Source organism: Vicugna pacos, chromosome 15 (genome assembly GCF_048564905.1).
Source record: "Vicugna pacos chromosome 15, VicPac4, whole genome shotgun sequence".
Lineage (NCBI taxonomy): Eukaryota > Metazoa > Chordata > Mammalia > Artiodactyla > Camelidae > Vicugna > Vicugna pacos.
Window position 1 is genome coordinate 60,342,369 of NC_133001.1, and position 26,245 is coordinate 60,368,613.

Below are 26,245 nucleotides of genomic sequence, written 5' to 3' on the forward strand. Positions count from 1 at the left end.
AAGACAGATATTAACTTGGGGGAAGCTGAGTCCCCGGGAGGGCTTACCGAGGCGCTGAGAGGGTGGCAGGGCAGCCGGGAGGACTTCAGAGGGTGACCTGGCCCTGAAGACATGGGAAGGGGAGGAAGGGATGCCCCGGCAGGAGACCCTGAAACCCAGGCCAGCTGGGTCCCAGCGCGGAGCAAGTGGAGCTGACGGTGCATCGACCCCGTTGGGTGATGGGGCTGTGACAGCTACAGAGACGAGACCAAAGCGGACCTGACCGCAGGGAGGACCGGGGTGTGGACCCCAGCAGTGACGGCATCGTGTGGAAGCAGGAGGGAGACTTCGGTGGGGGGAGAGGCTGTTCTAGAGACGAGAGAAATCGCAGAAACCATAACTAGCTTGGGCGGAGTGTGTCTCGTGGGCCCTTATCGCTCACCTGGGGCCAGGTAAACCTTGCGGGCAGAGAAGGACCGAGGTCGTCCCCTGGATTTCGTAGACAGCTGTGCCTGGGTTAGGTCTCCTGACCGGCCAGCACTGCTTGCCCCCAGCCCAGCCATCCCCACAACCCAGAGCAGTGGAGAGGTCCCCAAGGACAGGAGAGAAGGGACAGGCTCGTTGCCACCACGGGGACACAAACACAGTCTCCCGACACAGGCGGCGGCTTCCTGTCTCTGCACACCGGGCCCTGCCGCCTCCCCCTCGCTGGTTTCACGCGGTGGCCCGCAGTGCGTTGTCTCTCCTCTGCTGTGTGAAGAATGAAGTACTTAATTCCTAAGTGAAAAGTCATTTATTTTACTCGAAAGGAAGACCCACCCGTGACCACCGTGCCTGCACAGCGCTGTGTTTCAGGGCGCAGGCAATGCTTTAAGTGTCTCCAGTCGATGTGATGTTACGTGGCCAGTCAGTGCACAGTGCTTCCTCCAGGAGACGTGGCGGGGCCTCGCCCTCCTACCCCGGCGGGGTCGGTTCTGCCCCCCCAGCCCCCCCCGCCCAGCTCCCCGCTTTGCATGCCAGTTAGAGTGAGGGTGAGGCAGCCTTCCTCCCACCGTGTGTGTCCCCCCCATGCCATGACCAGTGTTCGTAGGACCGTCTGTTGTAAAGTAACCAGCCTGTGTTAAGATGAGCGCGTGTTCTTGTCCTCGGACCACTGCTGTGTTTTAACGCTGGGCTGTTTTCTCCTCGTCAAGTTCTTGCCATGCATGAGAACGTTCTCAAGTGTCCTACTCCGGGCTGCACAGGGCGAGGGCATGTTAATAGCAACAGGAACTCGCACCGAAGGTAAGCAGAGCTCCTGCGTCTCGGCTTTGGCGCGCAGACCCCGGCGGCCGTGCTCCCGCGCCCTCCGGAGGGGCTGGCCCCTGCACAGCCCCTTCCCGCCCCGAGACAGGCGTCCTCGCTGCCGCTCTGGGGGGCAGAGCCGAGCCGTCCCGGCTGCACGGCACGCCCAGTGCTCACACCCCTCTTGGCAGGTTGGACTTCTTGGTGGTTCGCCCACCTGGTGGTGGTGGAGCGGCAGCCCCCAGCAGGGCCCTCCCCAGGGTGGCAGCCCGGGTGGCACCCTAGCCGCTTGCAGTGACCTGAAGGAAGGAAGGAAGAGCTCCGTCACCTTCTAGGGGTTGGAGGGCCCGTCCTGGGTGCATCCGGCAGGACAGACATTAGCAAACAGTACGACTGAACGGTGTCTGACCCCACTCGGCTGGCCCCTTGACCCGCTGCCGAAGCGCTGGTCGTCAGGGTGGCCGCCACCCAAGTGCCAGCAGACGTGCCAGGTGCTGGCGGGGGACACCTGCAGGACGTAGACCGGTCTGGGCTGCTGCTAGAAACGCACATGCTTAGAGCCACGCTCTTGCCCAGTTCTCTCTCCTGTCTTATTCTTTCACCGAGTTACTTAGAACACTCAGTTCCTATCAGACGCTTTTTTCTCAGAAGCCTGAAGTGATTCTGTTAATTTTTTTTCTACTGCCTATAGTTTCTGCTTCACAAGTTTATGTAAAATTACATCTAAACAGAGGAACCTGTTGTAAGTGTCACTTTAATTTTTGCTTGTCTGGTAAGTGTGGTGACTTGTGACAAGTGTGCCGTGGAGGAAGCCATGAGCCTGTGCCCTTCAGAGGTTTTTCTGGGCTTCCTCTAAAAAGGCACTTGCCGGATGGAGGGTCCCACTGAGGCTGCTCACAGGGCTGGTGACGTCCGCTCCTCCACCAAACCTCCGCAGAGTCTGAGGCGTCGTGGGCGTGAATTGAGCACCTGTACCCCGTGTACCCCATGGTTTCCTGAAAAATCAGCTCAAACACAAAAGAGCAAATCTGTCGTCTCTCCCATAAGCACTTAGTCACAGAGGATGCCTGACGGCAGCCTGAGACCATTCTGCTTTCCCCCCACTCCTCTTCCCTTCCTGGGGACGCGGACGTGCTGGTCAGCCCATGGGCCGCCACGCTGGGGCCAGCAGCTCCGCGCCACCTCTCGGGCTCCTTGGGGACCCCTCCTACCCACACGGTTAATTCCTCCTCTCCAGAAACTACGGGCCTCCCAGAACGGAATCTGTGTGTAAATTTTCAACTGGCTTGTCGTCCCTTGAATGACACACCTTTGTCTCACTGTCATTGGAAAGGACGGCGTGTCCTTTCCACCCGGCGTGGCCCCAGCCCCACTTGCGGGACCAGGAGGCAGGCAGTTCAGTCCTCGCTCCCTGCTCATCCCCCAGGCGTGCCCCGGGACGGGCTGGGGACTGACGGAGGGCCAGGAGGGGGTGGCAATTGTGCAGGGCAGCCTTGGGGGAGACAGTGACTCCCCTGTCTGTCCTTGCAGCCTCTCTGGATGCCCTATCGCCGCAGCAGAGAAACTGGCGAAGGCCCAGGAGAAACACCAGAGCTGTGACGCGTCCAAGTCCAGCCAGGCCTCAGACCGAGTGCTAAGGTACCGACGCAGAGCGCGTCCCCTGACGGGCCGCCCACACCTGCTCCCAGGGGCTGGCGCCCGGGGCGCTCAGTGCGGGGCGGCCCGGGTAGTGGCCTGCGGGGAGGCGGGCGGGGGCCGGTGCAGTTAGACGTTCTCCCGCAGGAGCCGGGCGCCCGGGGTGGCCCTGGCGGGCAGGGGCTCTGTGAGGGCAGGGGCCCCCCACCCCCGGGCTCTCCCTGCCCCATGGGAACTTTCGTGAGAGAGAAGCAGAGGGAGTTGCTTCTGGTTTCCTTTCTGGCCCTGAAGTTTCCTGGTTCTGTAAATGCAGCTGAAAAGGGAGCTTTAAGAATTAATGAGATGCCATTCAAACAAACATATGAACAAACCAACCTAATTACCTCCCCCCAAAAAACAAAAAAGCAAAAAAATTTTAAAAAGAATTGGAGATGCCCAATGTGATTTTCTTGTTTTAATTTCACTAAGTGAAATCTCTTTATCTCATAAATTTTGCACTTGGATTTTTTTAATTCACTTTTCTTAAAGTGCAGACTTCATGTTAAATTCCAAAGTGATTTTATCTTAAAGTGGAGGAGAGGGCGTAACCCCAGCCTGCAGGACGGCGTCACTGCCCCGAGTGGCCGGGGTGATCCCACCTCCACCGGCCCGCGTGGGGCGCCTCTGTCCCCACGTGCCCCTGGGAGGCGGGCGGGGGTGCTACCACTCCTGCTTAAAGAGCAGGGGTTAGATGACTTGCCCGAGACCCTCAGTCACGGAGTGTGGAGACGAGGTCGGCTGCAAAGCCCGCCTGGCTCGACCCACTGCCCAAGGTCAGGAAAGGACGGCCACTGGGAGGGGAGGCGGCGGGAGAAGGCCACACTCTGCAACCCACTCACGTCAGCCTCCGTTCTGCACGCACCCTTCAGACCCTCATCCATGTGGGAACTGTGGTGAGCTCTGCAGAGTCTGCGTTTCCAGGCAGTACTGTCCCCGATGCGGGCTTCCAGGTCTGTCTAAGGACCATCACTGCCGTCTTAGGAGCTGTGGTGTCCTGCGTGGGGAGGACCACCAGTCCCGGGGCTGGGTCCCAGCCCTGAGGCATCGGGCCAATCCCAACATTTCTGTTAAAGGGAGAGCATTAAGTACACACACACACGCACACAAAAGCACACACAAGCACACATGCGCACACACACACTTTCCTCCAGGCACGTTGTTTCTTTGGGATGAATCACTTGGAAGGAATCACTGGGCAAATGGCTGAAAACCTCTCTGGTTTTGTCGTTATTTCCCGTCTTTCGGGAAGGACGTCACCACCCTCATTACACTTTCGTTCCCCTCTCAATAGAAAAGTTACAATCTTTCTAGAAAGTGAGAAATACTTAACTAGGCAAAAACAAGAAAATAAACACCGCCCATGGTCCCACCGCTTAGAGAGAAGCCCGCCGTGCGCGCTGGTGTGTGCATTCTTCTGGCGATTCCTGCGTGTGGGCGTTACCAGCCCAGCACGCCCCAGCGTGCCTGAGGGTCACCCACCTTGCAGGAGAGCTGGCATCAGTAACAGTGGGCCCCACGGGCCCCCCTCAGCCCGCTCCTGGTTCTGGGGCATGGGATGGCTTCCCCCTGAAGCCCCGGGCTCTGTGCGTCTGAGAAGGAGCGTTTACTGTCCAAGGGGACTTGTGAGAAAGGGGCGGGAGACTGAGGCTGAGGGCTCCCGGTAACTCCCCTGACCTACTTGGGCCAGAGCCCTGGGAGCCGCGAAGAGCTGAGTGCCCACATCCTTCTTAAAGGCCGCGGGGTCCCTGCTCCCTTCCTGGGGTCGGTACCAAGCCTGCTCCCACTGAGAAGCTCCATCGGCTGCTTGAGATGGACAAGCCTCGTCCGAAACCGCGAGCCTCGCTTGTTCAGACGGAAGCTCCCGCCTGGTCCAGACTGTTCGCTGCTTCTGTGGCCCTGCAGCCTGGGCCCCTCTCTTCACTTGATGCAACGGGGAACTAGTCAAGTGACAGCAGAACAGGAGCCTGGGACCCACAGCTGCATCTGCAAACAGCTCTCTGCACGTGCCTCGGGCTGGGACGACCAGCAGGAAAGGAGGACCCTCCCCACCTGAAGGGACGGCACCGGGGCCAGCCCAAGCCTGCAGCCCTGAGCGCTCGCCCCAGGCACGGTCCCCGCCGTGTCTCCACGCAGGGGAAACTCGTTCCAGGGGTGAGACGGAAAAGCGGGAAGGAAGGGAAGAAAAGAGTAATTTAAAGCTACGTGTATTCAGTGAAGATTTGACGCCTTTGGGTAGATTGTGTAGCGGGAACCTAAGACTCAGGTGAGGGCAGCAGTCCTGTCCTGTGTCCTGTCTCCTCTGCGGCCCCCCACTCATGGGCCTTCGTCACCACCTCCGCTTTGCCCGCAGGCGTTCCTTCCCCGCTGTCCCTGCGCCAGCGCTGCCCCCTCCGCCCCAAGCCACTCCCAGTCTTCTGGAGGTTTAGGGACTCCGACTTTCGGGGCCAAACCCTCTGGCCTTGCCTGCTGAGCCAACGGAAAGACTCCCAGCTGCTCCCAGACCCCCAGGCCCCTGCACCCCGAAGATGCGCTCAGCTTTCTCGCTGCCCGTTGTCCAGCTTTCCTGGCCTGTTTCCTAGCCCACCTGGACCTTCACCTTGACCACCCACACCTCCAGGAAAGCTGAGCTGAGTCTCAGAGCCGGGGATCCTCCCTCCCAAGGGTTCTCAGAGCAGCGCCCCTTCCTGTGGTCTCTGAAGGCGAGACCCAGGGCTCCATCTGTGTCTGGCCCCGGACTGCCTGCAGAGGGCCTCCCGTCACAGACATCTGACTGATCCTTACACAGTTTGGTTGATTTGAGAAGTAAATAGGCTAAGTTGATGGAACCAGAGCGAATGTGCTGCTGACTGAGTAACAGAGTCAACATAAAAGGGCATTTGGGTGCAAACACTGAGGGAGCCTCCGCACCTGCTCCTGTAAGTCGAAAATCATTTCCCAAAAGAGAGTTTGAAATTCCCCTCTGAGGTACATGTACAGATGGACACACACACACAAAACAAGACCGAATGTTAGTGAGTGTCTGACTGAGCGTTCTTCCATTTTAGTATTCTATCTCAAGTCTAGAAAAATGAAAGGCCACCCGGTAAAGATGTTGGAAGTGCGTGTTAGTATTTGTCAAAACACACCACTGCGTGTTCCGTTCTGCTGTCGGCTGGATAAACAAGTGTCCGCCTGGCCTCCTCTCTCTGCGCCCTAGAGAGCCCGTCTCATTTCCTCGCGTGCTGGGAAGGCGGTTCTCACGCGCCCTTCCCGGGGCTGGTTCTTGCTCTGAACCGCCGCAGAGGAGACGCCCGGGGTGAGGCTCTTTCCCGTGTTCACCTGCCCGAGCTCTAAAAAGAGAAAGGGAAAAGTGGGGAGAGCTGAGTGTTCCGTCCTGTGCTTTTGCATCTCCCAGGCTGGCGCCCTGGCCGCCCCCTCGGCGCTGCGTAGCTGCAGCGTGGGTGGCCTCTCCTCCGGAAAAGGCTGCTTTTGGTGAGAGGCTCCGGCTCCGCCCGCGGCCAAGGAGCGGATGCTCGCATGTTAACCTGTGACACTGTCGTCTCTGTTGCTTCCAGGCCCATGTGCTTTGTAAAGCAGCTCGAGATCCCTCACTACGGCTACAGAAATAACGTCCCCACGACCACGCCTCGCTCCAACTTGGCCAAAGAGCTGGAGAAATATTCCAAGACCTCGTTCGAATACAACACTTATGACAGCCACACTTACGGCAAGCGGGCCATAGCTCCCAAGGTGCAAACCAGGGATATATCCCCCAAAGGATGTGATGGTAGGAGGTGCTCACTCTTCTACGTGAGCGTCACGCTTGCCGTTGATAATGTTGTTATTGTGTATCCATTTCCTGCAAACTGATCCAGCATGTGGTCGCTTGCCGGGCACCGAGGAGGCACGCGCCCGGGCCGGGCCGGTTGCCCGCGGCCCTGGGTCGCACCGGTGTGGGCGCACAGGGCTCGTGGAGGGAGGCGCACCCTTCCCTCAGCACTCCCCGAGCAGCACCTCCGGCTGCTCGCGGGACGTGGAGACAGAGAGCCCTGGGCTCGTCTGCTTCCTGCTGTCCCTAAGACAGCGCTCTCGTCTTCACCGGCTTCCTTTACGAGCCGCCCCAGCACAGACCAAGCCGGGGCCGGTGGCAGCTGCCCGGAGTGCTCAGGACTTCTGAGCAGCTCCGTGTCCCCCTCCCCGTGTTCTCAAGCCGGGACGCTCATTACATTCATCTGGGGAGGTTTGAAAAATGCCAGCACCCAGGGCTGCACCCCAGACCAGTGAAGTCAGACTCCCTGGAGCTCTTCGCTGTGTGTGGCATTTTTAAAAGGCCACCGCTGATTCTCTGGGCAGCCACCTCTGCTGGGACCGCCGGCCTCCTCCCGGCAGGGCGGCCCGGGTGCGGAGCCCCGGGTGCCACTGTCCCGGCGTAGCTCGGTCCTTGGCCGTGCTCACAGCTGCCACCGTGGCCACCAACAAAACAGACCCCGGGGAGCAGACACAGGCCCCGTGCTTCGCAGGAAAGGTAGTTCACTTTCACTCACGCGTGCCTGAACGCACCGCCGCGGCGTGAGCGGAGACAGACTAGCTCCCAGGTCCCCGCGGGGCCGACGCGGTAAGTAGCCGAACCGCAGGCGGGAAGGCTGCGTGCCTTCGCTGTTCCTTGCTTATCTAACCACGTTTCTGCTTTAACTTCCAGGAGGCAGGGGCTCGGTCGGCACGTGTCACCGACAGGGTCGTGGGTTACGGTGGGGGTAGGAGTCTCGCCTGGGGGTCTCCGGCAGAGGCCAGGAGACAGGTTTCTGATGCTCTGAAAACGGTATTTATTAAAATCACGTCATACCAGCAACTCCCACGTAAACTGAATGTCTGGGGACGTCCTAGCCCTTCTGCCCACTGGCACGAGTCGCTGCGCGTCCTTCTGCGTCGTTTCAGCTGTCTTACCTTAACGCCAGTTAATCCGCGCAGTGAGGACGCGTCACGTCGCTTGATGCACCTCGTATTGATCATCCTTGCGCACGTCATCCTTAGAATATCGGACAGAGACGAAGGTGGGAAAGAGGGGGCGGTTTAGGGTGTAACAGAAATTAATAATTTGGGGGTGTTGCAATAATAATTTGTCATAACTTCATTCGTCTGATTGCAAATGAAGGCCCGGGAGAGCCTGGATGCAGACTTAAGAACTCTGCTGACGGGTCCCGTCACTGGCGTTGGGTAGCGCCGGACGAGCAATCTACCGGAAGTTCACGTCCACACGCCTCCTGGCTCCCTTCACCGGCGGGCCTGGTGGGACCCCGGGTGACGTCGCGCGGGGCAGGGCACGTTTTACTGGCCGCAGCCTCTTCCCCTGAGGAGCTGTGGGACGCGGGCGAACGCCTCCTGTGTGCAAGTCTCAAGAGCAGAGGTGATCTGGTGTCCACCCTGCCGGCCCCACGGGGCTGTGTGCAGACGGTGGGCTGGTCCAAAGGGGCGTCCGTTAGGGGCATCCCCTCACCTGCCCAGAAGAAGTACCAGCTGACCCACAGATAAACAGGGACACGCGACAGAAGCCTCGGCGTCGGGGCATCCAGAGACCACGGAGAAGCAAAGCAGCCTTTGCCGAGAGGAAGACGACAAGTCTGTTTCTCTCCTGCTGGATCCACCTGACGGATTTTAAAACCTCAAGGGAAGTGCCCGCTAAGGATGAGGTTGGCTGGGCCAGTTTCCTGGGGGACGTGAACCGACAGGAGCCACCCCCGGGTGTGGGCACCAGGAGCAGTCACCCCAGAATGACCTGCACTGGCTCTCACCCCCCAGAGGGCTCCCCAGGTCTTGCCCCCCGTGCACGAGGAACTGGGTCGCTGCTCCTGAAGAAGGACAGTACAGTTGGCCTCCTGGGGGGGCCAGGGTGCATAACGTCTAGGAGCGAGGGGCTGGGCCCGGACATGCAGGACAGGATAGAGAAGTGGCTGGGTCTCACGCCTGGCATTCCAGCAGCTGGGATCAGAAACACTCAACAGATGCCGACTTAACAACCACGTTCCTCCAGACACTCCCCAGCTGCTGTCTGTCTGTCTCTCTGTCCACATGTCTGTCTGTCCCTCCCCACCTCCCTCCTTCCCTCCGTCAGCCCAGCCATCTGCCGCTCATCCCTCTGCATCGTCGGTCTCTGCTCCCCTCCTCGCAACAGGCCGCAAGGAGGGACTGCGGCAAATAGGGGACAGTGAAGCGGGCACCCACCCCCGTGAGCCACGGCGCCCGTGCTGCCCGGAGGACGCTGCCCGAGCTTCACAGGAGAGGCACGAAGCTCGGGAGGAGTCACTGGAAGGCGGGAACCCCACAGGCTGGTGGGAACTGCCGGTGGGCTGGTGAGGCTGGACCTGGAGACGTGAGGAAATAGCTCTGTGTCCCCTGCCGTGGGGAAGGGACGCAGAGACCCGTGAGCACTGCCGGCCCCTCCCCTGCCTGCCCCGGTGCCGGTTGTTTTGGGTGAGCCCTTACAGTTTTAAGTAGTCGGGAAAAAAGAAGATTATGTGACCTGTAAATGCGACGTGGAATTCTAACGTCAGCGTTCGTATGTGGTCTCACCGGCACACACCCGCTCCAGGTCCTGGCAGAGGCCTCCCCACCAGGCCTGGACCACAGCCAGGACCTGGGCCCGAGACTTTCCCACCCAGGCTGCGACATCCCCGCTGTGTCTCCGGGCAAGTTGTCACCATCCTCCAGGTTTGTTGAAAACCCGTACGTTCCAGCCCGAAGTGGCGCCTCTCAGGAGCCTCCCTTTGGGTTATTGCCAAATTGTAAATCATCCTGAGCTTAAAACTTCTTGACCATCTTTGAACTCCCTCTTTGCTTCACAAACACCTCACTCTGACGTGCCCACCGCCCCGTCTTCTGCGCCCGCCCTGGCCAGGCCTCACCCCCAGGTGCCTCTCACGGACCTGCCCCCGCAGCCGCCCGCTGGCCCTCCGCACCCAGCACTGAGCCTCCGGACCAGGGCCTCCCTCCCTGCACGTGCCCTCGACCTGCCACTGGGCTCTCCCACTCTCTGCTCTGCCTCTGGAAGCTTCTCCGCCGCCAGCTCTGTCTGGCAGATGCCCACCTGCTCTCAGGCCTCTGGCTAACTTCCTAGGGCTGTTTGTGCGAAACAGGGTGCCCAGGCCCCGCCCCGCAGCTCTGGGCCCACCTCGGCCCTTCCACACTCGCCTTCCCCTGGACCGCCTCCCCTGGGGTCAGAGGCCTTGGCTTCAGACTCAGGCCCACAGGCCGGTGCCCAGGCAGACAGGGCCGGGCCGAGAATCGTCCACAAGCGAGTGGGTGGGAGCCGACCGAGAGGCCCGACCTGCGCTGGACACGTCAGGCCTTGCGAGCAAACTGTTCAAGTGTCACCTAACAGGCCTCCTCACAAGGAAGCTCCGTCCCTTCCACTCAGGACTCCGCGTCCAGATTCCAGGTTACCTGGGGAGAGCACCACTGTGAACCCACGCCAAGCCCGGGAGCCAGGGCTACGGATGACGGACCAGGCCCGAGGCGCGGGTCCCACCCGGGGGGGGCGAACCCTCGTGAAGCAGCCCTCTGGGCTGATTTCCTTGTTGTCTGGCGGGCGTGGAAGTCAGATGGGGAGGACACACTTACCTGCCCCCTGCAGGAGAGAGTCAGCACCTGAGGGGGGAGAGAGACACGCTTAGTAAGACTCCTGCAGGCGGGGAAGGTGGTGGTTCAGGTTCCAAATTTCTCACATTTCATCACTTTGAATCCCATGTAGCGTTCGTTTTCCCACACGAGAGGGTGGAGAACTTGAAGAAGTATTTCTCAATGTGGTGTACGATCCGGTGGACATCTGACACTATAAATCAAACAGTCGCTCTAGGGTAAAAGCAGTTTTATCTTGAAATTTCAGGGATGTGCTGGCTCCTGGAGGAACATTAGCAGATTTTGTCTGAGGAGTCATTGGAAAATGATTTGATTGAAAATAGCTCTGTTTGCCAAGAGAAAAGGTGCATTTTGACTTTGATAAAGGGGGGCTCTCCTGGTGCTGGGGAGGCGGGTGGGGGGCATCCACCTTTCAGCTGTGTAGACCTTTATTTCCACGTGGAACAAAACAAGGCGTGATTGACTGCTTTCAGTGAAAGGATGTGTGTGAAACGGATGTGGTCCTGGCTTTCCTCCTGGGTCGCTCGAGCTGACGGGCCCATCAGTAAACTGTTCGCAGTTCTGTCACCTGATGAAGTCTGCACAAGTCCCATCAACTCGGCAAAATCCAGAGGAAGCAGAGTCTTTGGGTCAGAACATCTGGAAAAGCAGAGCCCTTTACCAATTTGCTGCAACCGGTTACTTAGACATACACGTCCTATTTCCTTTCTCTTAGAAATTGAAATGCCCTCATTTCAAAACTAAACTTACTTTTCTTACTTATTTGGACCACATTTCTCTTCCTGAACCAGTGGCTAGTCCTCACCAGGGAAAAAGATCCCTCATAAGTATTGTTTCATTTTCCCCAGTTTTTACATTCCTATCTTTACAACAAAATTGTAAACGATGTAAAGCCACAGACTTTGGCCCACCTGGGGAGTCTCGTGAGCTGTATGTAGGTGGCATCGCCGCCTTAGTTGGTTTACAAAACCCACTGGGCAGGTCCTGTTGGAGAGCTCTCCCTGCCCTGTGGCCGTCTCTGCTCAGACCCCGGACCACTGCTACCCACTGCTCCATCTGCCGCTTTGACAGTGTGCATTCACAGAGGAGCTTAGAGGAGGGGAGGCCAGACACTGGACAGGTGTGGGGACGGGTCCTCAGGGCCCAGCTAACTCCGATTAGCAGAATGAAAGTAACTCCCTTGTAAGTTAACCCTCGTGCTCAGCGGGTTTGAGGGTGTAGAACTGACCCCCGTCCATGCAAGGAGCTGCGACGAGGCCCGGGAGCCAGCAGCCTCCCCGGGGCCGCCTTGCACTCGGAGCACTGCTGAGCCACATCCTCAGAGCCAGGGAAGCTCAGTCTTCTGCCAAAGTCAAAGTGTATCAGCGGTGAAAGCTTAGGTCTTCTTTCACTTGTATCCGAATAAGGTGCCTTGGGGTAGTTCTTGGTGGTGCTGTGATGACTGACCACGTGGGCTGGAGGCTGTGTTCACTTCCTCTGGTCGGAGGGCACCTGAGGGTGGTGCCCAGGTCGCAGGCACGGTAATGACAACGTGGGGACAGGAGAGCAGCAGCAGGCTGCAGGGTCCCTCCCCCACTTTCAGCAACGGGTGGCTCACCCCCAGCGTTACCCAGGTGGGGTGAGGCCATGAGGACCCTGCCCGAGCACCCCTATCCCTGGCTCCCCCTCGGCCTCGAGCTGTCACGGGGAAGGGGCTGAGCTCCCTTCAGGAAGCAGATGCTGACAGAGGGGACAGGGTGCTGTGGGGAGAGGCATCTCCCGGTGGGGGGGTCTCCAGACACCCTCGAGGTTCCCCTGGGAGCGATTCCTCCCACTGCAGGGACAGGTGTGCCCCCAACCTCTGGGCCAGGTGCCCTCTGTGCCTTTAAGGAGCTGTGCCCATCTGGACCAGTCCCCACTCTGGTGCTAAAGGGGGTTTTTAAGCTGCTCTGGAGACCACACTTGCTCCTCGTACCTGTCTGGCTGTTAGGGAGCCTGGCTGTGCAGAGCCAAGCTGGTGCTGCGGACAGCCCTTCCCACACAAGGGGTGGGGCAGCGGGCCACGCAGACGTCTGCGCACCATGAGTGCCTTAACACTTGTCTTGGTTTTCCTGAGCTCACAGGTGTGTGCGGGTCTGTGCCCTTGGGCTGTGCCCCTTCACCCGGGTGGCCGTTTATTAGAATCAGAGGGAAAGGGAGTTTCAGTCCCATGGCCTGCCCTTTACCCTTGCCAGAATGCCACTTCCTACAGTGCAGGAGCTCATGGGTCCCCAGGGGGCCCAGGACCTGTGCAGCTCGGTCACCTGCACAGGATGGTGCCGCCTCCTGGCTGCAGAGAGCAGCCAGCCTCCAGAGGAATGCGTGGGCAGCAGGGTCCTCATACCGCTCACCCGAGAGCAGATGAGCGGTCATGATGGGACCCTCCCCCGGGCCGTGGTGACCAGGCTGGTGCGGCCACTTACCCCCCACATCCTGGGGCCCAGCCCCAACCAAGAGTGTGCCTTTAACGGATTGCGTAATGTGCCCTGCACCCTGCTGGAGACACGGTGCGCTCTTCCCGCCAGTCCCGGCTCTGCCCATCCAAAAAGACACAAGTGAAAAAAGGGAAAGGGGGGAAGGCAGGCTTTTTCCCCTAGGACCGAGCTCTGGGTGGCGCCCTGTCCCCCTTGGCACCGTCGCACAGGTGTGGACGCACAGGGCGGGCGGGCGGGCGGGCGGGGGGCTCTGCTGCTGCTGCGGGCCTGGGCGGGGGCCCCGAGTCATCCCGGTCCCCTGTCTCCCCAGCGAAGCGCTACTGCAAGGACGCCAGCCCCAGCAGCAGCAGCACCAGCACCTACGCGCCCAGCAGCAGCAGCAACCTGAGCTGCGGCGGCGGCAGCAGCGCCAGCAGCACGTGCAGCAAGAGCAGCTTCGACTACACGCACGACATGGAGGCGGCGCACATGGCGGCCACGGCCATCCTCAACCTGTCCACGCGCTGCCGCGAGATGCCGCAGAACCTGTCCACCAAGCCGCAGGACCTGTGCGCCGCGCGGGTACGCACGGCCGCGGCGCACCCGGCGGGCGGGGCGGGGCCGCGGGGCGGGCGGGGCGGGGCCGGGCCGGCCGGGGCGGGGCCTCCGCGCATCCCCTGCGCTGGCCGCGTGGTGCCGCCCCGCCCGCAGCGCCGCCTGCCTCGGGCGCCCCGCGCCGACCGTCCATCCGCCCACCCGGCTCTTCCCAGCTGAACGTCAGCGCGGCTCCGCTCGTGGTCCCAGGGACTGTCTCTAGGTCAGAAATCGTCAGGTCTTTTAGGAGGACGTGCCCATTTAGGACCCCCTCCCCGGGACCCAGAGTCACTTCTGGAAACCGAGGCCCCCACGCTTGCCTCCTGGCCTGTCAGGTGGCTGCGCAGAGACTAGGGAGCTCGAGCAGCGGTGTGCCCTGAACTTGACCCGCCGCGGTCAAGCGGAACGCAGGGTGTGCCGCACGCCCAGAGCCGGGAACAAAGGGAGCGAAAAGGCGCCGCTTCCGCGCGGGCTCGCAGTCATGCGGTTGCGGCCGGCGTTCATCACGCAGAGCGCCAGAGAGGCTCAAGCGCTGTGCAGTGCTTCTGGCGGTTCTGTGCCTTTGACGTCCGTGTGCGCGGCCCCTTGCTGGTGCTGAGCGCAGGGCAGCGCGTTGTGAGCCCCGCAGAGCTCGGAGCTGCCTGGCGAGGGCGGCCGCTAGGTGGCCGGAGATGCGGCGGCGCGAGCGCACTGTGCTCTCTGGGCACAGGACAGTGAGCGGCAGGCTGGCCGGGCGCCTCCTCTCCTGAACAAAGGGTCTCTCCCCATTGCCGAGCGCTGCTCGCCGTGCACCCGAGCTCCCAACACTAACCGTAGTTGTTACAAATAAGTGTAATTTGTATGAATGGAGAAAGGTCAGTAATTTTACGTTTTGCCAATGCTTTCGGTCCTATTTATATTTTTATTCCTAGATTTTGGAGACGTGGCAGGGGCATGCAGTTTCCATGGTAATCAGGGCAGCTAAAATGCAAGGCTAGCACGGAGGAGATCCTGTGGCAAGGGGAAAGAGACAGTAACCCCTTCCAGTTTTTTTCACTTTATTAAATTTGAACTAAGACCGGGAGAATTATCATCAATGTGAAGGCTAAATTAGCCTGAAAGCTTGAAACCAGGGGTGCACTTTGACAAGAAGAGTTCAGGCGGAATAATACGCTGTAATTTATCAAGGTAACAGCCCAAGATGGGGCTTTCATTCCAAGCGTCTTCCCTCTGCTGCTACATTCAGAGGAAGGAGCTGCCAGGCATCCGAGTAGGCAGCGGCTTTCACGCCAGCTCTGGAATCAAATTTATGCTCAGGGGAGTGTAATTCTCTGCTTGAAACTGAGGCTTGTCAGGGTATTTTGGTTTTTCTAATTCTGCCCTCCCTGTGTCCTTCCTTGTCTCCCTCCTCCTGAGAGGCAGGCACTGAAGAATTCTTCATCTGTTTAAAGCAGCATTAAAAAAAAAAAAAAAAACCCTCGCCCTGCACCTCTTCGGTCTTTTAAATGCTGGTTGACTAAACTGCAGGTTTGCTGGAAGCTGGAGTAGGTGAGCCTGTGGTCACTGCCGCAGGGGTGTTCTGGACTGGGATTGTACCTCGCCTGGCTTGACATGAGAGATTTTCTTCGTCATAGGATTCTGTCTTGGGAAGTAAATTCTGGTCCCTCTCCTCCCTCCATCCCATGGGATTCTTGTATTCTCCTCCCCTCCGAGTCTTGATGTATTAGCATCAGCAAAACCACAGGAGAATTTGAAGTCCATACGTTTTAAGTACACACAATCCATACACATATGCACACATACATTGCTGATCTCTTAAGATATATTTGAGCTGGAACAGAATTGAAATTAGGCACTGGGGTTTCCTCGTGGTCAGCTTGTTTCTAAGAGCAGAGCTGCATGAGGAAAAAGAGAAGATACCGATCCATGGTAGTCAGTGAGGGATGATGCACAGGTAGGTGAGAGAGAGGGACTGGTGATGACAGGTAAGTGAAGGGGTGGACCCACGCACCTGCCGGCCGGCAGCATAACAAGGTGGGAGAGCGGCTGCGTGCAGGGACCGCCACGGGCCCCGCTCTCCTGGGAGCTCCTGCAGATGACGCTGCAGGGAGGGGTCTCGAGTCTGGATTCTGTCCGGGCGGAGGGCAGGGCTGCGGCCGGGGGGGTGGACTCGCAGGCTGACTGTGTCCTCTGTCCGCAGAACCCCGACATGGAGGTGGATGAGAACGGAACCCTGGACCTGAGCATGAACAAGCAGCGGCCGCGGGAGGGCTGCTGCCCCATCCTCACGCCCCTGGAGCCCATGTCCCCCCAGCGGCAGGCGGCGATGGACAGCCGGTGCTTCCAGCTGGGCGAGGGGGACTGCTGGGACTTGCCCGTAGACTACACCAAAATGAAACCCCGGAGGGTGGATGAGGACGAGTCCAAAGAGATTACTGTATGTCCTTTTCGTTGCCCCGCTCTGTCCATGCAGCATGCGAAGCTGGCATCAGCTGAGGGAAATAGTGTTGGCATGTACCCTAACAGAACGTGTCTTCTCTTTAAACACGGCCTTTAGCTGCCTAGGGCTTCTGGTCCACCCAGGAGAGATTTGTGACGAGCATTGATTGGAGTGAAACCAAACCACGGACTCTTCCAAATAATGAATTTTCTTTCTTACCAAGTGCGTTTATTACAGACGGTATCTCTAAGAACATGTGTAAGCAGCTACCAGTTTCATTTTTCCACGGCTGACGTATTGACACGATGTGGAATTTTTCTTGCAGATAGAAAATGATTATGAGGGTCTTGAATACTTAAATGGTCCCCTCTGTGCTATAAATCCGCTGGCTCTCTGAAGCTAAGGACAGGGTCTGTTCTCTAAGAAACGTGAAGTATTCAGGAGAGGATCCTCCAGCCTGGGGTAGATCTTTTTAGCACAGTCACCTACACCTTTGCTGCCTATAATACGACCAAAGCATCTGTGCCAAGAACATATTTTTGAAGTAGTTACAACTTTCAAATCCAGATTATCAAAATAGTTATAATAGCCTGTAGGCTAAGAAAAGAAATGGGAAAAAATGTTCATTATTTGACTTTTTGTCCAGTGTTCAAGTCTGCAAATTATGACGTCTTCTTTATTCCCTGAAAGTGGAAATTCTTTTTGAACACAGCAGAGACCCCATCAAAGCCACAACAGCTACAGAAACGGGGAGGTGGGGAAACGGGGAGCGCTGGCCGTTTGTGGGAACTGGCAGGGAAGGCACCTGCTTATGAGGCCGTTGCTTCCAAAGACTGTTACCTTTATCTTTCAAATTGACTTCAGTATCCAGGCGCCTTAGAGGAGAACAGAATCTGAGTGGCAAGCTGAATTCCTAAAGTATTTTTGCCTCTCCTGCAGCGTTAAGTCGTCACTACCAAATACGGCATGGTAGCTGAATCTCTGAATTTATTTTAATGAAAGTTAAGCCCTCATAAAGCAACAGCAACGTTTCTATCCAACGAGGGTCACACGGGTGCAAAGTCGGGCTCTCAAAGCACTTTTGCTGAACACCGCCACCTACAGGAATGCCTAGGTTACTGCCAGGGGCCCCGCTTAGCCAGAGCACCCGCTTCCTGCAGAGAGGAAAGTGCGTGAGGGTCCTTTGAAGTGGCAGCGCGAGTCTAAGCTGGCCTCCCCTTGCCTGGGGCTGGCGCACGCGTGTAGAGCACTCGCCAGGGGCCTGAGGAGCCCCGTCTGAGGTATCTTTGGGTGAAGTGCTTACGCCCTGCCCTCCGGTGGCAGAAAGTACCGTGTGTGGAACCCGGGTGAGTGGTTGCTGGTTGCCAGACCACTTAACCTGTCCCTCCAGTCAGTGCAGCTGCAGGAATCTAAAAAACGAGTTTTGAGTTTGCCCACCAAAATGCTACCCTCATTTTAGGAATTTAGAGCAATGATGAGAAATTAAAGTCCACCATAGACGAGATACTCTGAACAGAGTTCGGTGTGCATCTTCGGGACCAGGGTGTATCGTGATTTCACGGGTGAGGTTGGGGGAGCTGGACGAGGCAGAGGCAGCCACCCCCTGCCTCTGGGGGGAGCGGGGATGCGGCCCCTGGTCTGTGTGTCGAATCTTCGTCTGTGTGGCCCTGAAGCTGTGTTTCGCCTGCAGCCAGAAGACTTGGATCCCTTCCAGGAAGCCCTAGAAGAGAGAAGGTACCCGGGGGAGGTGACCATCCCGAGCCCCAAGCCCAAGTACCCACAGTGCAAGGAGAGCAAAAAGGACTTGATAACGTAAGCACAACGGGAGGTGAAATTAGCCTCTTCCGAACGTTCCCTTTATTTGGCTTAATTTTAAACCGGGTCTGTATATGCCTTGCCGTTTGAGCATGTGACGTGCGCAGCGTACAGTGTCCCCAGCGCAGCCGAGTAGAGTGAGAGGCGGCCGTGGACGCTTGTTCTGAGCGATGCTCTGTGCTGTGGAGACGCCACCCTCGTGTGACCCCGTGCCCCGCAGCTCCCCTGCAGGTGTCACCCCGTGCAGACATTGCAGCTAAACTGGAAACAATGAAACTCTTTTAAAAGCTTTTTATTTTTCTGAAACCTACTTACTACTTTGGCTGTTTTTGTTTTTGTTTGGTGGCAGATGTCCAACACCCAGGTGTGATGGGAGTGGTCATGTGACTGGTAATTACGCCTCACATAGAAGGTGTGCCTTCATTTCCCTCATGGTGGATTCTGTCTTCTCAATTTATTGTTTTCAGCTTACCTCAACAATGCTGTCCAAGTACCAACGTGAACTGTGTGTCACCCCTGAAGTGCTCTATGTTGACCTCCTACAGCATGCTGATCAACGTGTTGTATAATGTCTTTTATTTGGAAACAAACCCCCGAAATTTTTTTTACAAAATTATTTACAAACATTTCAACCAAAGAGCTCAAATAGTTTAATCTCATTTTTCAAATGGTTTATGAACAGACACGTTTTCATAAATTAATCTGCAAATCTTAATAAGTTAATGATACCAGAGAAAAATTCAATATACAGCACTTGCCCCATTGCTTTTCTGCATTAAACTTTTTAATTTCGGTTTTATGTTGTGTTTGTTCGGGAACTGAAGTGGGGCCGAGGGGCTACTCACCTGACTTTCCTGGCCTGTCTTACAGTCTGTCCGGCTGCCCGCTGGCTGACAAAAGCATTCGAAGTATGCTGGCCACCAGCTCCCAAGAACTCAAGTAAGATTTAACAAAAATCATTCTCTTTCTGAAATCGATGCAGCTAGTAGTAACAAAAAGGACGTGTCGCTCAAAAGGGAAAATGCCTCTAGAAAGCCACCTGCGCCCATCAGCGCCTCAGCTCAGCACCCGGGTCGGGGTTTCGGGGCTGAGTCACTTTTCCGGACAGCGCACTCTGCCTTTTCCCTCTCGCTCACCTCCAGCTTTAAATCCCATGTAGCCTTTCCGTCTTGAATCGTCCGAGGCACAGGCGTTTTCTCTCCGGATGCGCCCGCTCCGGAGGGGAAGGCTTTCAGACGCGCGCACAGGTTTAGGAAGTCACTGTAATGTCCAAAGTCAAAAGCTGATTTTTTTTAAAGTCAGTAGTTAAGATAACGATCTAAAAAATGGGTATTTAAATGGCACTGATGATAAAAAAAAACACCCAGATCTGATCTGAGCTAATCCCTTCGGTCCACGTGGCCACAGCCGCCAGCGACCCCAAGGCAGCGCCAGCCCACAGCTAACGCAGGCTCCCCCGCCCGCAGGCGCCACAGCTCTCCCCTCCTCCACGCCTGCCATGTCCTCTGTGTTCTAAGCGTGAGTCTGGTCAGCCTCGTGTGCACTCCCGGTCTAAGGTGCTGCTTCTTCACGTGTGGACACACGTGTGCACGTGGTCATACTGGGTTCCTAGGCAGGTTTTGGAGGAAGTCACTGCAGACCAGGGGCAGCGTGTCAGCACCTCCAGGAATCTAGTTGGAACAGACTTGCAGGCGTATGTAAGGGAAAGGGACAAGGCTTCAACGTCCTACAACACGAGCACCCAGAATCCCCGGTAATTGTCTTTAACTGCCTGGCCTGTTGCAGATACCGTCACCTGCTTGGCTTCCATCTTGTCTGGAAATGACTTTCTTACCAACGCAGAGAAAATTCTGTTTTCAGACCCTGCTTGACCCCTTCCCCAGGCCCCCACCCCGTGCCCCGATCCCACCGCGTGGACCAGGGCTGGCGCAGGGTAGGGGCTCCGTTTCACACCGTGTCATTTTTTGCAGGCTCCCTGTCCAAGGTGCTGGTGCCATAGACCAGCTGCTCACGTTCAGAGAGCTCCTGAACTAGCCCTTCCGTCGCCCGCCTCGGGGAGTTTTCTTCATGGCGTGTAGACACCTGCAGGTCACGCCCTTCCTTAACAGCTTTAACGTCCATAGCGTGTCCACGCGGTGCCTGATGGACCAGTAGCTTTTAGAGCCACAAACGGACAGGATTAGCAAGGACCGCTCAGCCCGCTCTGTAGAGACATCCTTTTGCATGGCTTGAAACCATGTCTTCCTCACGATCAAAGCGTGGTCACCCAGACCTGGAACCTGGCCAGCACATCAGACGCGGCGACTTCCCTCTGAATTTCTTGCTGAGGCGCCCTTTGCACATCTCCAGTTCCCCCGGGCCAGCTGCAGGCAGGAGAGCAGCCTGTGGACAACTTGCGTCCAGCCTGGCTTCCCCTTGGCTGGCTCCAGCCCCAGGGAGCAGAGCAGGCTTCTGCCCGGTCTGGTTTTCGCTGGCTTGCATCCGCTGACCTGGGCCTTAGAAGGCCGCGTTGGCCTGAAGTTCGGGCAGAACTGCCCCTCCTCCCGCATCGGCACTCTCTTCTTGTCGAGTCTCATCTTGGAGGATGGCGTGGCGGTCCTCACCGTCGGCATCTTCAGAGGTGATGGGGTGCCCTTCACGTCCCCCAGGGCGGTGCCAGCAGTCAGTTCCCTCCCGCCAACCTCCTCCTGGAGGGGAGGCTGTATCTTCCAGAGGGCAATGGCCTCTCCTGATTTAAGCTGATCTAAAAGCTGCAGTTGCTTCTAACCTGTCTTTGTCACAAGTAAATCCCAATTCGATTGGTTCTTTTCCTGGGAAATCTCAACTTGACAGTTTTCTGAAATGCTTTGTTTTTATGACTGGATCTTCAAAACTAGGGACTTCACTTCAATGTCTACCATAAATAGTTTGATATTTAAATGAGCAGTTTTTCCTTGATGATGAGTCTCTCTGCACTGAGGAAGCCCTAGGTTACAAAGTGGGGTTTTGTCCTCCATCTTGTCTTTGGTGACACCCCTCCACCCATCCGCTGATTTTTGCCGTGGGCCACAAAGTTCCCATGCCCGGAGCAGACCCTCTAGGACCGGCAGCAGCTTCCTCTAGAATAACTCCTGCGCGTGCCCTTTCCAGCGGGTTATTCTTCGTACGCGTATGTGTTTTTTAAAGCTTTGGTCGGTTCCCGCTGCAGCCGCGCGGAGCCGCCGGAGAGGCCGCAGCCGCGCTGGTCGCCGTGTCAGGCCGGGTGCCGTGGCGTCCACTTCACAGAGGCGCACGAGGAGGTGGGTCCCAGGCACCACGCGCATCCTTCTCTCACGCGCATCAGCCAGGAAACGGAGCCCTCTGGGAGCGCTCCCCTGCGCACCTCCAATGCCGGGTTTTGTTAGCTGGCTGTTCGCAGGGCTTTCTTGATCTCAGGTAGACAGCGAGGTCCGCCAGATTAACTCTGGGTCTTGGCTCCCCAGTCCTCTTAAACCTCTTGAGATAAGGCTCTGCTCCGTTCTTATCCAGAACAACACATACGGGATATTCTTAAAAAGGTGTCGATAACTGTCCCGTTCTGTACCACGTGCAGACTGAACGTGTATTAAAATGGAATGTGCCGGCCAAGATCATTCAGACTCTGGAACTTCTGCTTCCTCTGGGCTCGGGTCCATCTGACGCAGAGGACAGGTCGGTGTCTGGGCAGTGAGGCGGGGGACGCCCAGGGAGGGGGCGCCCAGGGGGAGGGGACCCCTGGAGGCAGGCAAGGGTGACCAGAGACGTCTATAGCCCAGAGCCTGAGACGGGCAGACCCTCCCGGGCTGATGCAGGCGCTCTGGGAAGAGCCGTGTGGGGACTCCTGACTGTGAGGATCCCTGAGACCCCAGGCCAGGGGGAAAAAGAATGAAATTGTCCAACTCAGCGTGCCTTTTTGGTGAGACTTCTGCCTAACGTGTGCTCTGACTCCCAAGGGAGATTTCTCTAAAATTTCACTGGCAAAGATTTCCTGAAAGTGGCAACTGGAAAGAGACCGTCACCCCCATCGCTGTCCGCCTTTCCCTTCTTCCTTTTCTTAACAAGCTGCGTCCTCCCAGGAGCTCTTTCTCCGGCTCCCGGACGTGTGATCGGAGCAGACTCGGGCGTGACGTGGGGGCTCTGCTACCTCAGCGACCAATTTAAGCCAAATCAGAGCTGATTTCAATCAGAGGCAGTTAGCTCTAAAAATTGGCCCCCAAATTGGCTTCCATTTCTATTTCGGTCGGCCGCGTTTAGATACCCCCTTATTAGTCACATCTTCTTCCTGTGATAATACCACGACGCGTGTCATTAGCGCACCTCCTGCAGGAAAAGGAGTTGTCAGTCACTGGTCCGCCTTGACTTCTCGATGTTCGATCCAGTCATCGTGGGGCGGGTGGGGCCCTACTTCTCGGTTCTCTGCGCTTGAAAACGTCCTCTTGTGTACTGTGTCCTCGCAAAGCCTCTGTCCTATGTGTTTTCATCTCAAAACTAGAGGAATTTTAACCACAATATCAAAGAGCTTTTTTTTTCAACCTGCCCACATTTATTTAAAGCAAAGATTTAAAATTTTGAGCTTGACTGGCCAAGATACTACTTTTCTCTAAAGGCTGCTTATGTCTAGAACTTCCGAGGGCTTATTTCTTCAGCTGTGAGCGTGGTGCGGTCTCTAGGGAGATTACTTACTGGGGTCTCACAGAGATCCCCCCCCCGCTTCTACTCTTTGGGGCGGGAAGTTCACCCACGCTCACTGCACGCCCAGTTCTGAGCAGTGACCTGACTTCTGTCCTCTTCCGCCTTCACTGTTGACGATAGTAAATCCAGGGGACTTTGTGAACTGCAGCTGCCCTCGGCGGCATCCTGGTTCCCCTGAGCTGGGCGTGTTTCTGTGTGGAGGGACGCAGGGACCTGTCTGCAAGTTCGACTCCTTTTTGACCGAGTTATCGTGAGGCTCTGGCCCTCACACTGGGGGAGGCGGGGGATACACGATCGTTCACTTCGAAGAGGACTCCCACGGACGCCCTCCTTTAGCTGGAAATCATCTTGCTCTGTGACTGGCCCAGCCGCCTGAGCGTGCCTGGCTCGTGATGTGATGTCTGTTGGGGAGAAGGGGCGCCAGCCTGGGGTGTCTCAGGGCATGTCATGATCTGCTGGGATGTGGTAAGCCACACACCCCCCAAGATTTAGCTGATTCCTGGAGCCTTCCACAGACCCATGGTGGCACCACTGTTACAGAGGCAGGTCACACTTGTTTACAAAGTGCCTCTACACTGACCTCCCCCCATGAGAGGAGATGGGGGCTTGGACCCATCTCAGGGATGTGGAAACTGAGGCCAGGGTGCTGAGGGGCTCCATCAGTAAATGGTGGAGTCCAAACTTGGCCCAAGTGCCTTTTCCACACTTCATTCTGCCTTCTCAAAGTTAGTAAACCTGTAGGTGTGTTGCTTTTTGATGGAGAATTAAAGGCGTATGCTTCACTACGTGAAAAGACACGCGAAGTCCGACTGTCCTTCTCTGACGCTTTCAACTTTGGGTCTTGGGCAGTGTCCTCTCCTAACACCCTGGCTCGGTCACGATGGGGTGAGGGGGCCCGGCGACGCCGCGCTTCTGGCTGTGACGCCCCGGTCAGTGTGCCGAGCTGCGCACGCCCTTCTTGCCGCAGCCTGCTCGGTGCATCCCGGGGTTGCCTGGCGAGGACCCAGTCCTGCCTTCTACATTTCAGCATCTGGAACAGGTTTATAAAGTTCGCACTACAGTGGTTTTCAGAAAATACCCTAAGAAATGCAGCTTGTTGCAGGTAGAGTTTTATTTTACCATAAGTAGGGCCAATTTAAAATAGGCCCAATATAGGAAATTTGGTTAAGCACAGTGTAGCCAAACTTCTGCAGTAAGAATGTTTGAGGAAGATGCCAGTGCACGCTCACACTTGCTTACACACGTGCTGACACGTGCTCACACGCACACACTCACACGAACAGACAGACAGATGACAAGGGAAGCGCAGCCCCAATGCCCGGCCGCGGCTGGCTGAGCTCCGTGCTGGGGCGTCGGGGAGTGAGGCCTGAGCCTTCCCTCTGTGTCTGGAGGGAGGGCCCCCCCCCAGACACCTGCCCACGGCGAGTGCCACTGGTCTGCTGTTCTCGCTGGACCCCGCCGCGAGCCCCCCTCCACCCCTCTCTCCCTCGTGGTCGGCATTAGACCCGGATTACTAACGGAGAGTTCGAGGTGTTTAGGTTTCAGGTTATATTTTAATCACCTGTAACTATATTCACACACAAACCAACCAAAAGCAAAACAAAGCAAAAAAAGAAAAAGAAAAAAGAGAACAAAAATGCAGGTGCTCAATTCCCTAGTTCATCTGTGTTTACGAAGCTCCTGCAGGCTGTCTGGCGATGTTTGAGGTGCCACCTGGGGTGTTTGCTTTTCATTGTTTGTTCCCTGCCATCTCCCAGGATGGGGCGCAGGTATGAGGAAGTTTCCAGAATGAAAACTCAGACTTAGGTCAGGAAGGGAGGGCAGAGGTGTAGGCTGGAGGGCGAATAATCCAGACGCAGCTTTTGTGTGAAGAGACTCTGTGCAAGATAAGACGCAGAGCCAGGCCTCCCCCTTCAAGTGGCGCTGAATCGTCCGTGCCTCAGTTTCCCTGTCTGTGACACGGGCAGCCCCGGTGCGCGGCTCACTGGGGCAGTGGGTTTAACTGAGCGAGTGTCACCACCCCCACGCGGCACGCCCAGGCCTCCCGGCTCGCGGGCTTTGCTGGGTCTGTGGCGACCGCGGGCAGAAGCCCAGGAGGGAAATGCAAGCTCAGTGTGGCGCTCGCCGAGCGGCTCTGCGCCGGCAGCCCTCTGCGACGGACCTGAGGTTAGGGGAAAGCAGTCACTCCTAACCTGCCGGCCTTCTGGCTTTGGGGGGCGCTAGAGCAAGTCCTGTCGTTTAGGAAGAAAAACCAGGAGAAGAAAGACGCTGTGGCAGTCACACTCGTTAGAAGGCTGAGGGGTCGTTCCAGAATGGGGCGCCCACACCCGGCTCCTCCCTGCCGTGTTCCTGCGGTGCCCGTGTCCCAGCACGTGCGTGGGTGTGCACACGCCTGTGTCCATGTGTGTGTGTGTGTGCACACGCGTGTGTGCCTGTGTCCGTGTGTGTTCGCCTGTGTCTGTGTGCACATGTGCGTGCATATGCATGTATGTGTCCATGTGTGAGTGTGTGCAGATGTGCTTGTGTACGTGTGTGCACTGTGTGCCTGTGTCTATGTGTGCGCACGCCTGTGTGCGCACATGTGTGTGCGTATGTGTCCGTGTGTGTGTGCAGATGTGCTTGTGTACGTGTGTGCACTGTGTGCCTGTGTCTATGTGTGCGCACACCTGTGTGTGCACATGTGTGTGCGTATGTGTCCGTGTGTGTGTGCAGATGTGCTTGTGTACGTGTGTGCACTGTGTGCCTGTGTCCATGTGTGCATGTGCCTGTGTCTGTGTGTCCACATGTGCTTGCGTATGCATGTGTGTCCGTGTGTGTTCGCCTGTGTGTGCGCATGTGTGTGCAGATGTGCTTGTGTACGTGTGTGCACTGGGTGCCTGTATCCATGTGTGTGTGTGCACATGTGCATGCATATGCGTGTCCGTGTGAGTGTGTGCAGATGTGCTTGTGTACGTGTGTGCACTGTGTGCCTGTGTCCATGTGTGCATGTGCCTGTGTCTGTGTGTCCACATGTGCTTGCGTATGCATGTGTGTCCGTGTGTGTTCGCCTGTGTGTGCGCATGTGTGTGCAGATGTGCTTGTGTACGTGTGTGCCTGTGTCCATGTGTGTGCTCCTGTGTCTGTGTGTGCACGTGTGCATGAGTATGCATGTGTGTGTCCGTGTGTGAGTGTGGGCAGATGTGCTTGTGTGCATGTGTATACACGTGTGCCTGCGTACACGTGTGCCTGTGTGCCCGTTTGCACAGCTGAGCACAGGTTTCACGTGTGGTTGTCGTGGTCGGCATGTGAGCGTCATCACACCCGCATCGTCACGCCCGTCTGTGCTCACATCCCTTCAGTAAAGGGGGACCATCTGGAAAGACCCAGGGCTTCCAGGTGGAAGCAAGAGCCAGGGAGGGCATTTCCAGGAAAACCACAAACCAGGCTGTTTTTTTCATTTGAGTTAAAAACGTGGAATGTGCACCCAGAGATGAGGCAGTGTCTGCCCTCAGGGAGCTGGTGGTCAGGGTTTCCAGGCCACAGAGACAACCGTCCTGTTGTCTGCAGAGCATCCCAGAAAGGTGACTGGCCTGGCGGTGGATGATCAGGGGAGGCCCCCTCCCCACGGTGGGCAGTGGGCTGGCTGGCGAAGCAGCGGGGCCTGGTGGGGACGTGTCCTGGCAGGCTAGGGCCTGAGCTCAGCTGTGCCCAGGGTGTGGGCAGCAGACGGACCTGCAGAGGCCAGGGCTGCCCTCAAGGGCAGAGTGCC

General features: G+C 57.1%; 1 protein-coding gene across 1 annotated transcript in view; it reads left to right on the forward strand.

The window, feature by feature from the left end:
- The window catches only part of MYT1L (myelin transcription factor 1 like), a 296,223-nt gene that overhangs the window by 214,945 nt on the left and 55,033 nt on the right, over positions 1–26,245 (forward strand). The window contains exons 11-18 of the mRNA XM_072938278.1: positions 1,173–1,263; positions 2,794–2,901; positions 6,492–6,703; positions 8,365–8,367; positions 13,312–13,562; positions 15,754–15,990; positions 17,684–17,805; positions 18,679–18,747. Coding sequence (XP_072794379.1) covers positions 1,173–1,263; positions 2,794–2,901; positions 6,492–6,703; positions 8,365–8,367; positions 13,312–13,562; positions 15,754–15,990; positions 17,684–17,805; positions 18,679–18,747 — 1,093 coding nt within the window. The remainder of the gene's footprint in view (positions 1–1,172; positions 1,264–2,793; positions 2,902–6,491; positions 6,704–8,364; positions 8,368–13,311; positions 13,563–15,753; positions 15,991–17,683; positions 17,806–18,678; positions 18,748–26,245) is intronic.